Here is a 16,315-nt window from a genome sequence, read left to right as displayed (position 1 = left end):
TTGGACTGAAAATAGCACCTTTTTTTACCCCATTATAGATGTTTGAAAATGATAGCTTTGTCATGTTAATACAGAAATTGATATTGAGAAAAATCTGTCCGGATACTGGATCTGAGTTAGGGAAATACCTGTCATGCTTAAAAGTAATTCTTTTCTAGGATTAAAAAAAAAAGATGAAGATTTTTGGTATGCAGGAAGTTTTTGTAAGGTAGAGCAGGCCTGTATATATTGCTGCTTTAATTGCTGTTTTGTTTAGTTTGGAAGACTTTGAAATGGCCGTGTAGGGGTGTTTTGGGTTGGGTTCCCCCTCCCGATTTGAAGTGCTTCCATTATAAGTTGTGATATTTAGTTATGCTGCAATGTCTAAACAGTGTCTGTTTAAACTAAATAATTGTATGACTTAACATTCTAGCTCGCCTATTGTGTTGTACAGTTCCTGGAAAAAGATACAACTTTAACAGAGCCTGTAAGTGTTTTTCAGTTGAATGTTTTTCTATTTTTAATTTCAACTAAATATTTCAGTGTAACTTGTTAGAATTGTATAGCAGTGTTATTTGTGCTATCTTGATGATCCATAGGTGAGTTTTTTGGGGGGTGGAACTTTTAAATCTAGAACAGTTATTAAGAAAATTCTGGGTTTGAAAGGGCAGTTATCTCTTAACCTGTGACCAAGATAGAGCACAAATTTAAATAAAAGTTTGAACTACTGATATCATGCGAATCACCTCACATGAAAAAGGATGTAACAACGGTATTGCCTCCTGGTAAGAACTAAAATTTTCAGTATTTCTGGTGCTGATGGCTTGTGCCTAGCTATTGCATAAAGTTGAAATATTTTAGGGAATAAACAATCCCCAAATAAAAGTTGAAAAGAATAACAACACTTTATTTAGATAGAAAGAACTCTGAAATTCCAAATGCAATGTTTCTGCTCTGTCTCTTCAGTTATTGGAGTGCCTCTTGGCTGTTTTAATGCAGGTGCTTCAGGCATCAGTGGCTTTTGCCAGACTCAATCTCCCGTGATACATATTGACAGCTCAGCTAAAAAGGGGTTTGCAGGGCTTCATGCAAGGGCTTTGGCAATGCCCATAAAGAAGAATGCAGGCTCAGGGCAGTGTAGCAGCTTATGGGGACACAGACTGATGTCAGACCAGCTAGAACAGAAACTAGTTTTAGTTGGACAATCAGAAATCTTTCCGTTAGGGGTATGTTGATATTTAAATACTTTATCCCTTTTTGTGACGGAAAAATGAAGAGCTTATGCAAAATCTAAATTTTTCTATAAAGAAAAAAGATAAAACAGCTTTGTGGAAACAACACAGATCATCACCGGTCTTTCAGTGGAAGCTTGTTTTCTGCACAGCCACTTAAGTATTGACATTCCTCATCAGAAGACAGGTTATTCTGTAGGTGGTGGAAGGTGGTCAACCTGACTTGACTATAATTTGCCTTGTCTGCTTGAAGCATCATCTTTCCCCCTGTACTGCAGTGTTGCCAGCTACACTGGTCAATGAGCTTATTTTGTTGGATAGGGCGAGGAGAAAGGAATTGCGTAAGCCTTATTCCTTAAGCCAAGCAATAAAACAACCCAGGCATTTTGACAGTTAAAGTGGACATGTGAGTAGAAAATGTATAGTATTACATAAAAACCTGCAAGGTGGAATGAAACAACAATGTAACAAAGTCAGAACTTTGTGACATGAGTTTACAGAACTGTGATGCAGGATGCAAGCCAAACTTTGAAGTGAAGGCAGCAGGGCTTCTGAAGTAGTAGTGCTATAGTGCAATTCTGAGACTTCATCTGGACTATGGTATATACAATTCTGTTTGCCTCTTAATTGGTAAAGATTAATTCAGAATGGAGAAGATATCAGAACTCCCTGCAGAGTCACTGCCTGTGCTTGCTTTGGTCGTCAGTGTGAAGGTATAGTAAAATTGGCTTTATAAAGGAGTGAAGGTTACTAAGATGATAAGAAGTGAAGCTTTAAGAAACTTTCTGAAATGCTTGAAAAGTAAATGTTAAAATTTGGGGCAACTGATGAGATAGCATTTGAAATTTTTTTTTTGGCTTTAGGTTAAGTAGTATTTTAAGAACTCCATCAGAAGGCTGTCTTCATGAGTACCTTACTGTTATTTTTCTGGCAGGAATTGTCACTCAGGGTCAACTTAGAGGACGTTCAATTTGAGCTCTTGTAACTATGGTAGTCTGCCTTAGGTCAGTCCTGATGTTTGCAGAGCTGACAAGAAGAGTTTGTTACCTAACCCTGCTAAGTGCAATGGCCTTTACGTTGAAGAAATCAGGCTAAACATACAGTCCTTGTACATAAGTTTTCTAACAGGTGCCTACTGTTGTAAGACACTTTATGGGAATTTTGTAGCTCGGGGAAGAACATTAGTCTTAAGAGTTTGGTGTACTAAGAGCAGCAAGATTTCAGATCTGCATGCATGTTGAATATCTCTTTGAATAAAATCTTTGAACATATAAATGCATGCATCAGCTTTTTAATATGAAAGCGTAGTCAAGCTGGAAACTGGTAACTCTGAGGAGCAAGGAATAGGTATCTTGTTGAGGTCTGCACCATTATACTCGGGAACGTTATTTCTTTATCAAGTTGAGAATGTGATTGTCTGTAGCAAAGTATATTCAACACTCTTATAATAACAAGTGCTGGAAACTGGACTCTTAGAGCTAACTCATTTTTATGCTTCTGAGACTAGTAAGTTCATGCTCCAATTAGGGGTGTATGGTAGGTTCTCACAGCTTTTCTTTGGCAAATGTGCTTGTCTGAAGTTTTTTGGCTTACTTGCATTGTTCTAGGGGAAGGGAAGGTGTTGGCAGAATGACCTGTTATACCTGTAGATGTTCGGGTTTGTTCTTCAAAAATATAAAATCTTAATACTACATAACTGAGTCATTCAGTTATGAGCTAATTAACAGAAAATGGCCCTAGATTTAAAGTGTATTTACACAGACTACTTTAATGAATCTAGAGAAACAAATGTAATTCATTCTCATCCTTGAGAGTGGAGGAGAAGCAAGTGAGTGAAGGACTGCCAGATCAGGTAATTGCAGTGAAATGGGGGAGCTCAAAATTTTTCCTCCCCCCCGCACCGCGCCATCTGCCCCAGCTCTTCTGCTCTGTCCGTGGAGGCAGCAGGGAGGCCAGGGCAGCGCCAGCTGAGCAGTTCAGGGAGGGAGCTCTGCCTCTGTGGGCCAGGCGGCAAACTTGTCGCTTGCGTGGGCTGGCCCAGACCTCCTGCTCCTTCATCAGGTGTCAGATGCTGACATTAATATTTCAGTTGTCTGCATCTTTCAGTCAGCTAGGTAGAACTGTATGGCCAAGGCTCTGTAAGGAATCTGTTCTTTCCTTGTAACTTGCTTTGGTTTTGTGGATTTAAGCATAGGACTTTACCACCTGCCGGAGGTTTCTGCATTTGCTCAGTGTCATTCGAAGTGACGTTCAGTTTTGTAATAGCAGGATATGTGAGTATCCTAGGGTAAAGGCTTGCGGGCACTTAAAATCATACTAACTTTTTCTCTGGAAAATCACTTTTGATAGTGCACATAGTTGTGTATAAAATAGCCAGCTGAGAAGCTGGGGAAAAAAAAAAGATCAACATGGCAAAAACCACATATGGAAGGTGTTCAAATAGTTAAGTTTTACAGCTGGATATGATCAATTAGGTGCTTTTGTGTCATAAAAATAGAGGTCCTTTCCTCACAATGAAAGTTCATAAGAATTAAAGTTTATAAGGCTCTGAGAATGTTTCTGCTTCTGAAACATACAGTTACAGCTGCTTTTTTTTTTTTTCCCCCAGACAGCATTAATTTTGTGATTTAGATGCCATGTCAGATGTTTGTTCCTAGGAAACAGGCCTCCAGCCTTTGTTGTGTGTTTCCCCTTCCCCCTTTTTTTTTTCTTGGGGGATGTACTTTTTAAGTTTCCCAATGTTTTTTTCCAGTCTTGTGTAAGATAGTTTCCAATGTAGATACTGGGATATATTTTCTCTAAGTTCACATCCTTTTTTTTTTTTTTTTTTTTTTGGTTTCCAGTCTTAAGACTTCAGATTCTAGAAGAAAAACAGAAGTGGTGGGGGCCATGGCTCCTCTGTATAGCCCTGTTTGTGCAGTCAGCCTATACTGCTTGCTCTCGGGCTTCAAACCTTGACACCAAAACAGGTGCTCCCCAAAGTATGGATGAGTAGAAGACAAAATATTCTGGGAAATCTAGCAACAGGGGAGTTAACTTCATTTTGTGATGCTTTGATGTTATCACCATCCTATCAATTAATATATGTACTGCGATGGGAGTGGAGTGTGAACAGATAATCAAAGACTTGTGAAGTGATAAGGTTCCAAATTATTCTGATAACCTAAACAAGATAAATATTTAAATGAGACAGCACAGTATTTATTTTCAGTGGAACTACATTTAGCTGTATTCAGTTTTCATTAAACCTTTGGATAAGGAAAAGCAAACTAGTACTTTTTAAAAATCTTATCAAGTATGTAATAAAAACTTGTTCTGCTTTAACTTGTTTGTATTTTTAATCTAGGTAATCAGAGGACTGCTCAAATTTTGGCCAAAAACTTGCAGTCAGAAAGAGGTTGGTTTTGTCTCTTTTCTGGTGTCTGCTGTGATGTAAAATGCAGCGTGGCTACCTTACCTCTGCTGTGCTTTTCAAGAGATCTTGCAGTTCTTGAAGCTCCTTGAGGCACTCATCTTTGTCATGCAACTCAGTGCAATTGTTTTGTATGTCTGTTCTTACTGTGGTGTTACTACGTTAAAACTATATTAAAAGTTGCATTCTAGTTAAGATATTGTATAAACAATTTTCTGAGGTGAGAAATATTTTAGTAGATATAGACCAGGCTGGAGGTAGTCATTGCCAGTGTGACATAGACTTAGCATTTGAAATACCAAGTAAGTGTCTAGTAAAGCATGCATACATTCTTTTTCTGGAGTATAAAAATAACTTTAAATGGTCTTGGGAATTTTTTTTTTCTCATTTCTTCCATGTAGTTAAAATGAGTTTAAAAATCAGGAGTTTGATTTATGCCACCAGATACCACCCTCCGACAGCTCTTTAAAAATGGGGTCCCTTAATGCTGTTGTCCCTGTTTGTGTGTGGTGGTAAAATTTTCTGTGCAACCTACCTAGTGTTCTGCTCGTTGTAATTTAAAATGGGAGTTAACTATATTTATCACTTCAAAAGCTACTTTAGAGAGCTCAGATAATGGTAATCCCTGCAGCCATTCTTGAAGAAATAAAATGTTCTAGCGTTTTTTTTAACTGTAAAAAAACCATATTCTGCAGAAGCAGTTCTGTGAAGTGTTGAGGGTAATTGCACAAAAGATGATGAGAGCTGTAACCTGGTAGCTGAAACTGATGATTGACTTTTAAGGCTGCAAAAAAACCTGTGGATGTCTAATGCATTGTGATTACATGCAGTGTTCTGTGCAGGGTTCATGACTAATGTATATGCTGTATTTTGTTTGTTTCTGTTCACAATGGTGATATAAAACATTCTCATGCTTTTTGATATATTTCTTTTATACAAATAGGTAATGTTTTTAGGTGAAATTGAAGAAATCTTAGATGTAATAGAACCGACACAATTCAAAAAAATAGAAGAGCCTTTATTTAAGCAAATATCCAAGTGTGTGTCAAGTTCACATTTTCAGGTAAAAAAAAAAGTTTAAAAAAAAAACCCAAAACACCAACTTGTAGTAATTTATTTTGTGGCTGTTGACCTCTGAACTTTGTGTTTTAGGTTGCAGAAAGAGCTTTGTACTTCTGGAATAATGAATATATTCTTAGCCTGATTGAGGAGAACATTGATAAAATTCTACCAATTATGTTTGGCAGTTTATACAAGATCTCCAAAGAACACTGGAATCCGTATGTAATGTTTAACTTTATCTATAGTACCATAAATAAATTGTCCACTGTTTCAGTTTTGTATCGTAGCTTGTAAATGTGACTTCATTTTTATTTAAATCAGATGAAATCCATGAGACTATGGGTGCAAAAATGGATGTCCTTTTCAGCTATATCATGCTTTCACTGTTCTGCATTGTTATGATGGAGACCTGGAATTTATTGAGGAAATTGGATGATGGTCTTCATATTGTAATCACATTTGATCTTATGTGTTAGTTAAAAATGCAAATTAATACTGCTTAGACCAAAACAATTTCCAAGGGATGCTTCTGCTGTATTTATGCTTTGCTGTCCTTTACTACTTTAGATGAACAAAAATCTGTCAGTCTCTTCCTAAGTAGTTATTGCTGCCCAGTGAGGTAAGAAGGGGAAAAGATACTACCAGAGCTAAGAGCAATGCCTACTCCTATAAAGGATGGTAGGAATGAGAAATGAGTGACTACTTCATTTTACAATTAATGCCACAAGTTATATATTAGTATTTTTATATTATGTTTGAAAGAAGCAGTAATTATATTGAAATACTAAAAAGCAAAGTTTTGCTTGTGTCCAGCACCCTGAATTGAGTTGCAAGTCAATTTGCAGAATGTGAAGCTCGTACAGGCGAAAGCCAGGGTAGGCAGGAGCCTCCCACAAGCCCTTAAGAGGCTCTGAAATTATTCTGAATTTATCTAGATGGTGTGTCTAGTTTCAAATGTATCAGCTGAGACTGAATATACATTTTGAAGAACTGGTTCTTAGAGCATGAGCAGTACTTGGGACCTCAACAAATTGGAAGGATGTCCCCCTTTCCCTAGCTGCAGAACAGAAATTGCTCTTTATGAAGGAAGTGAAAGACACAGGATAATTGTGTACCTTGAGGACCAAGAAGTTTGGAGAAGAAAGTCTAACCCTTTGTTTTTAATCTGTTTTGGAGGGCAGAGAAATGGACTTAACTACTAGCTCAAAATCGAGCTTTTCCTCTCCGGACACCAAAATTCCGAATAAGCTTTTGCCTTCAAACCACGTGAAAGCCAGTGTTTAAAAGAAAAAAAAAAAAAAAAAAGTGTGTAGACAGGCTGCATGTACTCTGCATTTTGAATGAGCATAAGGCCTCCAGTGAATAGCTGGGAGATTTCCTGGTGCCACAACAGACAAGACTGTCCTGAACAGGCAAACCTGGTCCTTTGGTTACTTCCTTAGATTTTTCTTTCACTCATTTTTCAAGGTCACAAGACACTGCGGCACCCCTGCTCTACAACCTTACAACCAATACTGCTGTGTGAAGGTGAACTGCTAGTGAGGGGAAAGATGGGAAAGACAGTTTACCTGCTTTGTTGATTAGTGATAAGCTTAATGATAGGCACCTTTTTAATGTTTAATTTTATTGCTATTTTTGCATTTCTTTCTATAATTAAGAGTGGGTTTAAAGGAGATAAACAACATAAAATTTAAGATAATTTATTGAAATATGAATGCTTTCACAAAAAGAAGAGTAATACCTAATGTGGAAATACAGACAGCCAGTATTGCCCAGGCTGCTTAGTTTTTTAAAGAAACGAAGGTACTGGAAACCATCACCTGATGGTCTCAATTCAGTTCTCTAATGGGTCATATGCAGCAAAACTAGCTGCTATCCAGAAATGCTTCTGGTAGAGTGTTTAGTAGCTGTATTAAACCATGTGCCTGTGGTTCCTCTGCTGCATTCTTTTGCCCAGTCTTGAAGCTATTAGCCACAAGTTTTATTTTTCTAGACTCTCATGTTTCAACAATTTTGTAATATTTGAGTAATGTTAAAACTCGGTTTATTAAACGTTAACATAATTGAATGGCTTTATAGTACAGCCACAGTACTAATAATTATATCCTGTACAATTACAAGAGTCAGGAAATTAAGGTTAAGTAGCCATTTCAAAAAATGTTTAAATACGCATTTTATGAATTTACAGGGGAAATTATAGTAAAGGATTTTGTTTCAGAAACTCTCTGACCTTACAGTAGTATCTTAAATAAGAAGCTCAGAGTCCAAAAAAGAAATTGAACACATTTACTGAAGTTAATTTTGTGTTGATTAATTCTAATGGTTGTGTTCCTTCTGTTCTAGAACTATTGTGGCACTGGTATATAATGTGCTGAAAACCCTGATGGAAATGGATGGCAAGCTTTTTGATGAACTTACAAGCTCGTATAAAGCAGAAAGGCAAAGGTACCAATTCTTCTTCCAAGTGCACATTGATGAATACGTATCTAAAATGTACCAGCTGAAAAGAAACGAAACTTAACTGTTGTGGCTATGGGGTTCTGTAGTGGAACTGCTCATCAGAGACTGGCTGCTGGGTGTCACGGGAGTGAAGCACCCATGCAGGTGTGTGTCAGCGGTGTGGTGGGAGCTGAAGCCCAGGGAGGCGGCAGGAAGGCCCCAGCTCCCCACCCTGCCTGGGCAGGGAGTGTGTGCTCTCCTCTGAGGCAGAACAGAGCTCTGCTGCTTCAGGGGGAGTTGCCTGAAGCAAGCTGAGCTGGAGAGTACTTCATAGCTTGGCTAAAACACCTCTTAGCCTACTAAGCAGTACCTTACCTGCAGTAAGGGAAGCAGGGCATAGATCATCCTAGGCCAGCTGAAACCATGTGCTAAGTCTCCCTTCAGTAGTTGTGCTTTTCTCCCCCAAAGATGCTTAGTCCCTTAATTTGTTTGCATGTGACAAAAAACCTCCTTAGAATTGCAGTCATCTGTGCAAAGCCATGCTACAGCAGTTGTCTGAGTTTGTTGGAGCAAAGTTACAGTTTTACCACTAACTGTTACCAATTTGTATGCTTGCTTTTTAATAGAGGAAACTGTAATTGCCTCTAAAAATAGCTTTGGAGGAAAACTTACAAGAGGAATTACTAGATGTAAATCACAGTTGTTAAGTAACTGCATCTCTACATTGCATTTAACACACATCTGAAATTGATACTTCACTCTTTTCTACAGAGAGAAAAAGAAAGAATTGGAACGTGAAGAGTTGTGGAGAAAGCTAGAGGAGTTAAAGCTTAAGAAGGCTATGGCAGAAAAGCAGCACAGCACTCACAATGTGCTAAATGCACACAATACAAGTGCCAAATAAAAGAAATGACCACCTCTACTCGGCAGACATACTTTTTTGTACCCTTTTGAAATACGTAAGGATTTGCAAAAGAAACCTCATCAGTATAATAGCAACAGCCAATTTTTTCTCTGGCAAATGTAAAGATTTGAATTTAAATACAGCAGTTAAGTGATGACATTACCACAGCATATTGTAAATTTGTTTAATTATTGATATACTGTCACTTCCAGTGTTTCATAGAACTGAATTATCATCCTTAATGAGTGAAATAATTATGGGAGTGGTGAGAATTATGACTTGAATTTTTGATTGTGTTGCACATAGGTGGTATAGTTTGCTATGTACATTTCTTCCTTGTTTTATATGTGCTTTTCACATCGCTGCATACTTCGGTTAAGATGATAGAAAAGGCTTCTAGTTGTGCTGTATTTTCTCAAATAAAACCAAGGTACGTTACCAGTAACTTGAGATACTCAGTATGTGCCCCTTACAGCACTGAAAGGTGCTGTCATTGAATTCCTGATTGGATTCAGATTTAGATTTATGTAATGTTCACATTAGAGTGAGGCAAAGTAGGGAAAGTCAGCTTGAACAGGTTGGGGTGGTCCATGTGTCTGACCTACAACTTGGTGAGTGCCTCTACCCCATTCTTGCTGCCTCTTGGTCCTGGGCTACTTGGAAATTTCCTCCAGCTGCAGCTGAGGATGGAGCTTCCTCTGGAGAGCCCATCAATGATGCTTCTCATCAGCCTAAGGACCCCTTGCAGAGTAGTGCAGGTCTCTGAGATACTATCTGTCTATCATCTTGGATGTTTCTGCATTAGTTTTAGCATCTCATGGACTGAAGAATGAGACCAAAATTGGGATTATTCTTTTTTTTTAGTAAGGAGGGAAGGATGTTGATAAATAGTTCCTTGTTTTATTTAAAGAAAATGCAGTCTGTTTCTTAAAGGTGGAAAGTTGACAATAGAAGTCTTGTCTGTTTACTTGATCAAGTATTTTTTCACATATTTTATCAGAGTACCATTCCAATCTCTTAAATTGCAGTTGTGTGGAAAACTTTTGTAATGAAAGATCTTTGGGGAATTGAGCAGCATTCAATAAAGTCTTTATGTTTGTATTTAGTGCTGTATATCACATCTTTGTATTTATAAAGACCAGGAGCATTAGGATGGCTTTTATGAACAACCTTTTAACTGCATGTGTCTGAATAACCTGTGGCTTTTCACTGAGTGGCAAAAGTGTTGGAGGTGCAGGCTGCTGGGGTTTCATTTTTGGCGGGTAGGGCAGAAGGCTTTGTTCTGCTCTGGGGTGGTCAGAATAGCTGAGGCAGGTGTCCTGGGCTTTTCTTACCTATTGCTTGGCTGGTTTACGGACTTTATTCAAGCAGTTTCTGGGGGGGGGGGTGGGGGGGGGGGAGGGGCGGGATGTCTCTACTACACTGAGTTGACTTTATTATGCTTTTATTGTTAGTTACTTCATTTTTGTCTGTAAGTAGTTGTGTTTCACAGAGGAAATGGGAATAACACTGCCTGAAGGGGTTTATGCTTCCAGTAGCTCCATCTGATGAAAACCAGTTAGTTGCTACTCTCTACATGTCAGTTTTGTATAAAATAACTACATAATTAGCTGACCAAAGCAGACTCTGCCATGGTAGGTGGCTGCCCAAAATTTGGGGGGGAAAAAATCCTTTACTTTCCCTGGTGCTTCTTGGAAGCCCTGAAGCCAGATGTGAAACACTATGGGGCCTGCAAGGGTGCACTTTGCCAGCTCAGGAGGGAAATGACTGTCATGCAGACACTTACCTTGGTTTAGTACTTTAGTGCCTTTTTTCCATAGAATAAAAGCCCCAATTTGAGATAAAAAATAATTTTCAGCTGTCCTACACTCTAAAGGAAATAAATTATACAGACATTGGGGAATCTTAACTCTTAACCTTGCTGTGGCAGAAAGAACAAATTACTGGCATTTGTAATTATTATGAGTTGTTAAATTTACAGATATGGACATCAAGAGTAAGTATTAGAAGAGCAACACAGTAGCTATAAGAGGCCATTTCAAACAAATTGTGCAACACTTGCTCTTAGAATCACTCCTATAAATAGGTATATAAAAGAAAGATTTCTTGGCTGGAATCAGCTGGCCTGCTCTAGTAACATTTCCTTATAAAACAAAAAAGATCTTGATAGCTGAGATGTAGTGACTGAAGCTGACTACTGTGGGAATTTTTAAAAAAATACACTAACTAACTGCTGCAGAAAGGAGTGCATCCTTTATTTAACCACACCTCCTACTTAGCCCAGAGCTGGGCCTAGGTTATATTCTAACTTACCTTCTCTGACATCATTAGCAAAAAAAGAACAAAAACTGCAGTAGGATGCATCAGTACCTGATCAAATTGTTGTTGTTTCTAAATATTTTTGTAAAATCCAAGAAATAGCTGCTGTAATATCATTTGTTAAAGAAACAGTTGGCTGTTTCTTTGACAGTGAGGAGTCAGGAAAGCTCAGTTGTCTCTGTCTTACCTGTAGAACAGGCCCTTGGCAGTGTAGTTGGGAAAGCAAAGGGCTGTAAGCTGACAAGGGAAGTCAGTGGAATACTTTCCTACCAGTGTAGGCTGTTACATAGCAAAATGAACAGGGTTTTTCTTGATTATGGATGGTCTAAGTGTGTTTTTTTTACTAACCACCCCTCCCTGGCCCTGACTTTGTCCCATTCCCCACCACACCAGCACCTAGGGATGAAGTAGCTCTCAAATAGTTTGCTTCAACAGTGCAGTGTTTGGTCTTTGTTACTCACTGCTCATTTAACTTCATTCACTTGCTGCGTGCTATGCTAACTACCTCACCTGAGGCAGGTACAATGTTGGCCCTGCAGGACCAGAACCATCATTGCAAGATACTGCACAGAAAGTGTTGACTGACCACCACCTGTCCTTCCATTCAAACATTATTTTTTTCCCAGAAGAGTGTGATCAAGTGAGCTCAGACTATACCATTCAAGTTACAAGCTGCTCGAAGCACCAACACAGGACCTAGGAAAGAGGCAAGAGCAGTAACTGCAAGTGACTGGTAGGCTGTCACCTCCTCCTGCCCTCACCTGTCTGGACACAGGAGAACCTGTATGCTGCCTCCATGCCTGCAGCCAGTGCTGCTGTTTTGTGTTTTTCTTATTACAATGAGTTGTTGCTCCCTTGTTTAAGGCTGTGTTTGGTCAATACAGTGCCTTGATTTGCTCTGATCAGCTGGAAGTAGTAAACTGTGTTCCAAAATGCTTCCTTAGAAGGCAAAGAAAAAAAGAACGAGGGTGTACTTTTTATATGCTTATTACTATATTAATACTCTGTTAGTAGAGGATGGAAGAAGCAGAATATGACTTGGCATCCTCCTTTCCTTGCAACGAAGTCTTCAGAGCAAACACAGTGGCGTACTGCTGCTCTGCAGACTCCACAAGTCTGAGCTAGGCATCTAGACTAATAAGGGACTTGACTTACTTATAAGGAAGAAAAAGACACCACCACCACAGCGCAGTTAGTTAGCATGCATTCTCTATAAAATAATCACATTTAAATGCCAGGCTGATGAAAGATTATTTTTCACTTCCTTAGCAAAGACTGGGGGAAAGAGGAACAGCCTGAGATACTTTGAACTCTTATCATCAGCTCAGATGCCCAGGTACAGAGTTGCTTGAGTTTACTTTGAGTTGGACTGATCAGGAATAAATATTTGTTTTCACCTTACCCTCTTGCAGTAGTACTCCTGCCCAGACTACCTCCTGTAAAGCTCCAGCTGAATCTGAGAGCAGGTAGTTTCAATGAATGTACACAATATCTTATTGGAAGTATTTTTTTAATATTAAAGTCACTATACTTCAAAAAATGACACATCATAGAATTCCAGTGTATTTTGTTTTAACACATACTTTAGAGAGGGGAGGCTAGACTTTTGTTGAGTGCTTTACCTTCCACTAACCACAGTCAAGGCAGTAACTGTGTTATGGCAGTAGATGCAGGTCATAGCTCATGCAGAAGTTAAATGGTCTCCTGTTCTGAGAAGCATTCACTGTCCATTTTTTTAGAACTTAACCACTACAGTGTTAACTTCTTGAACATCAGTGAATTCTCTCCTTTCCCCCAGTCCCGCTCCCCCCCATATATTGAGGTAAGCTTGTTAAATTTGAAATAGGAAAGCATGAGTTTGTTAGACCTGTCCTAGAGTTAGCTCCTTTCTGAAGTTCAAAGGCCCATTCACTAGGCTGTTCTTCCAGCTGCCGTGTTTCTGGAAGAAAACATACCTGTTTTGCATCTTTAATTGCTGTATTGCTGATCAAAGTTTATTCCAGTTATTTTCTACCCCTTCTGCTACGAATAGTTAAAAGGCAGTCTTACTCTCAGTTTATGTGGTTCATTACTTGACGACTCCTCTTCAGATGTCTCTTTCGGATTTTGATCATCCACTTAACACTTAACTTAGCAAAGTCTGCTGCTTTAAACAGAGCCAAAAAGATACCACAAAGGAGAGCGATCATGTTCCAGGGGTTTGCTGTGATAATCTGAAAGAGATTAAAAATATTATTCCCCTCATCTGATTTAGCATATATTATTATACCTATTCAATAACAAACAACTCCATTTTTTAAATGGAAGTGTTTTTCAGCATATTCCCTTATGCTGCAAAGGTGGCTTGTAGTGCCTTGTCCACACATCTGCCTCACACCGCAGTTTTCCAATTCCTTCCATCAGGAAGAAAACACACTGTATTAGCTGCTAAATCCCTTTTAGACTATTTCAGGATATTCAATTGTTTAAAACACTAGAGATACAGTTAAATTGCTAATTTCAAGATTATAGATTAAATTTATTACATTATTTAAAGATTTACAAAAATAAGTAGCACATTAAAGATGATCTTCCAGAAGACAAAGCTAAAAGAAGTGACTACTGGGAAGCTTTAACAAGACAGCATTGTAATGCTAAATCCACTTTTGACAGTGGCAACTGTTTCTGCAGACCTACAGCAAGTATTTTATACTTCTATTTTTAACTACATTTGGTTCAAGAGTAGTTAAGTTTATTTATAGTTTGCAATTCTCCTCGCACCTCTAGGCACAAGGATGACTTCTAGGATCTCAGATGAAGCAAGCAGAGCTAGGCTTAGGCAGCAATAAGGTAGCACACAGCTTTGGGACTTCCCGTGGAGTCTGCAACTCCAATGGTCAGCGTAAGTGCAGTGTCACTAGGTCACCACCTGAGCCAGAAGGTCTTAAACAGGCTTTCCATATTTGTTAATCCTCCTAACAGCAGCAGTGCTGGCTGCAAGTGCTTGTGAACTATGGCTTCTTAGCAAGAGTAAGCAAGCACCCCCAATCCACTGGATCAAGGGCAGCTTTCAGCTCGAAGGCGGCAGAGGTGCGAACCCCATCTGGCAGAGTGGAACGAGAGGTGCCAGGAGTAGGACTAGGCTCTCAAGGCTAAGGAGGTGCCTGGCCCCAGCATGGACATGACCACAGGAGTTCAAAGGACCAACCACCAACTCGTGCACCACACAGTCTGCATTCATACTCTGGTTTTGGGCAAGAAAACAAGAACTCTGTGGTTTGGGCTGGTGATGGACTTCGGTTGTCAGGTAAGGCCACTTTAAATGCAAAATTTTAAACAGATTTTTCTCTGCACACTTTGCCATTCTACTTTCTTCCAGAGAGGGCAAATGTATCTGACCTTCTCCCCTAGAACACTAGGAAAACAAGATCTAGCTCATGCTTAAGGCACATGTACCTGCAGTAAACACCTGCACACCTTTTAAGCACTCCAGGGACCAACTGTGGTCTTGTCTGGCACATCATACACCTCTGGCTGCGTTTTGTGCACTTGAATGCAGTACCAGACTGTATTCTAGTAATGGATAAAAAAATACACTAGGCTATTTTTATTATTTTGATTTAAGCCTAGGTTTCTTGCTTGTCAATTAATGAAAAAACTCATTAAATCTGTTTATCCAAGCACACTTCCCTAAGCAAAAAGTTCAGACTTGACCTGAAGCTACACTTTGCCAAAACACAGGGGATGTGCTTTTTCTTAGCTATGTGTACCTCTAGCTGCAGACAGAATGCTGAGTGTCACCAAGCCAAGGAAAGGCAACAGATGGTCTTGACCTCTGCAGAATATGCATTACTGGATATAAGGAAGAGCCTAGACTGGAATTTCAGAAGTAACCTACCTCCTCCTTTGAATTTCTGCTTGGAGTGAGGTAACAGAGGCATGTGCACACCCACACAAACCATGAGCATATACAGTCGGACAACAATTCAAAAAGAGACTAGCATGTTACTCACATCTTGAACAGTCTGTATAAAAGGATCTTTCCATTCAAATACCACAAAAAACAGCTGGTCACTTCTTGGTTTAGTTCTCTGGTCAATATAGTTAACCACGCTAGTCTGGGGAGAGGGGAAAAAAAAGAAATGTACAGGTTATGTTCTTCAGTGGTGTAAATGAGTCTGTGCAACAGAAAAGGCTTGTAAGAAGGTGAAATTAGCAGACTGTTCATGGACTTCCAATTCAGCCCTCCTCTACCTGGAACAATAGGCTCTCAAAATACGGAAAGGGCAGTTCCTTCCATCTGTCTCATGCTCATATTCTTTTCCTATTTCTCACTTAGTAAAACACTGCAATACCATTTTTACACTGGTAGCCAGGGCCTTTATTTTATTACATAGTTCTTCCCTTTTAAGGGGAGAAATTTCATTTACAAAACTCATTTACTTGGAGTAATACAGCATGTGGAAAGTTCTTATGAATGAATGCTAAACTACCAGACTACATGATGATGGCAGGAAGATTTTTTTTAAAATCAGTTGTAGAATAGACTGGAAGATGCCAGCACATGCAGAGTGAAAATGGAAGGGAAAGAAGCCTAGATATTAACAATTAAAACCGTACTTCCCAGTACTGCCTATTTACTAGATTACCATTTGAAACTAGCACTGACGGGCAGAGAGTTCTAGCACAGTTCCACCAGGGTACAGTTTAGGATACCAGATCGATGTTGCAGCCACCTGAAACCATAGTCTTATGAACCACACTCTGGAAAAGTATTAAGACATCAGGCCTCAGAAAAACATTGATCTTGTCTTGTAACACACACCCCCAGCCCAGAGGGGAGCTACACAGGCAATAACAACACAGCTTGCACTAACCCCCCTGCTGCTAGGAGCCAATATAAACTGCTCAAGAGCCAGACAGTTGCCCAGCAGGAACGCACACTGGAGTTACAGCTGAACAAGCGATGGAAGGACTCCTCCCTTCTCC

The 16,315-nt window shown here is 39.2% G+C and overlaps 2 protein-coding genes across 11 annotated transcripts in view; one reads left to right on the top strand and one right to left on the bottom strand.

Moving 5' to 3' along the window:
- The window catches only part of PPP2R5A (protein phosphatase 2 regulatory subunit B'alpha), a 47,491-nt gene extending 37,362 nt beyond the window's left edge, over positions 1–10,129 (top strand). Inside the window, exons 8-13 of the mRNA XM_075042702.1 lie at positions 413–466; positions 4,558–4,608; positions 5,567–5,686; positions 5,776–5,903; positions 8,029–8,130; positions 8,896–10,129. Coding sequence (XP_074898803.1) covers positions 413–466; positions 4,558–4,608; positions 5,567–5,686; positions 5,776–5,903; positions 8,029–8,130; positions 8,896–9,028 — 588 coding nt within the window. The 3' untranslated portion in view covers positions 9,029–10,129. The remainder of the gene's footprint in view (positions 1–412; positions 467–4,557; positions 4,609–5,566; positions 5,687–5,775; positions 5,904–8,028; positions 8,131–8,895) is intronic.
- Positions 1–16,315, bottom strand: part of PACC1 (proton activated chloride channel 1) — a 124,073-nt gene that overhangs the window by 17,433 nt on the left and 90,325 nt on the right. For 3 of the 10 annotated variants that reach the window (XM_075042703.1, XM_075042707.1, XM_075042706.1), the window contains exons 6-7: positions 15,340–15,444; positions 13,397–13,560 (exon numbers count right to left, since the gene is read on the bottom strand). In XM_075042703.1, the coding sequence (XP_074898804.1) occupies positions 13,399–13,560; positions 15,340–15,444 (267 nt within the window). In that variant the 3' untranslated portion in view covers positions 13,397–13,398. Of the gene's footprint in view, positions 1–12,304; positions 13,561–15,339; positions 15,445–16,315 lie in introns of those variants that run through there. The other 7 variants (XM_075042712.1, XM_075042708.1, XM_075042711.1 and 4 more) reach the window with 5 other exon arrangements.

This window comes from Buteo buteo, chromosome 12 (assembly GCF_964188355.1).
Source record: "Buteo buteo chromosome 12, bButBut1.hap1.1, whole genome shotgun sequence".
NCBI classification, from domain to species: domain Eukaryota; kingdom Metazoa; phylum Chordata; class Aves; order Accipitriformes; family Accipitridae; genus Buteo; species Buteo buteo.
The sequence above is the reverse complement of the archived record's forward strand: the minus strand, read 5'-3'. Positions and strand labels throughout refer to the sequence as shown.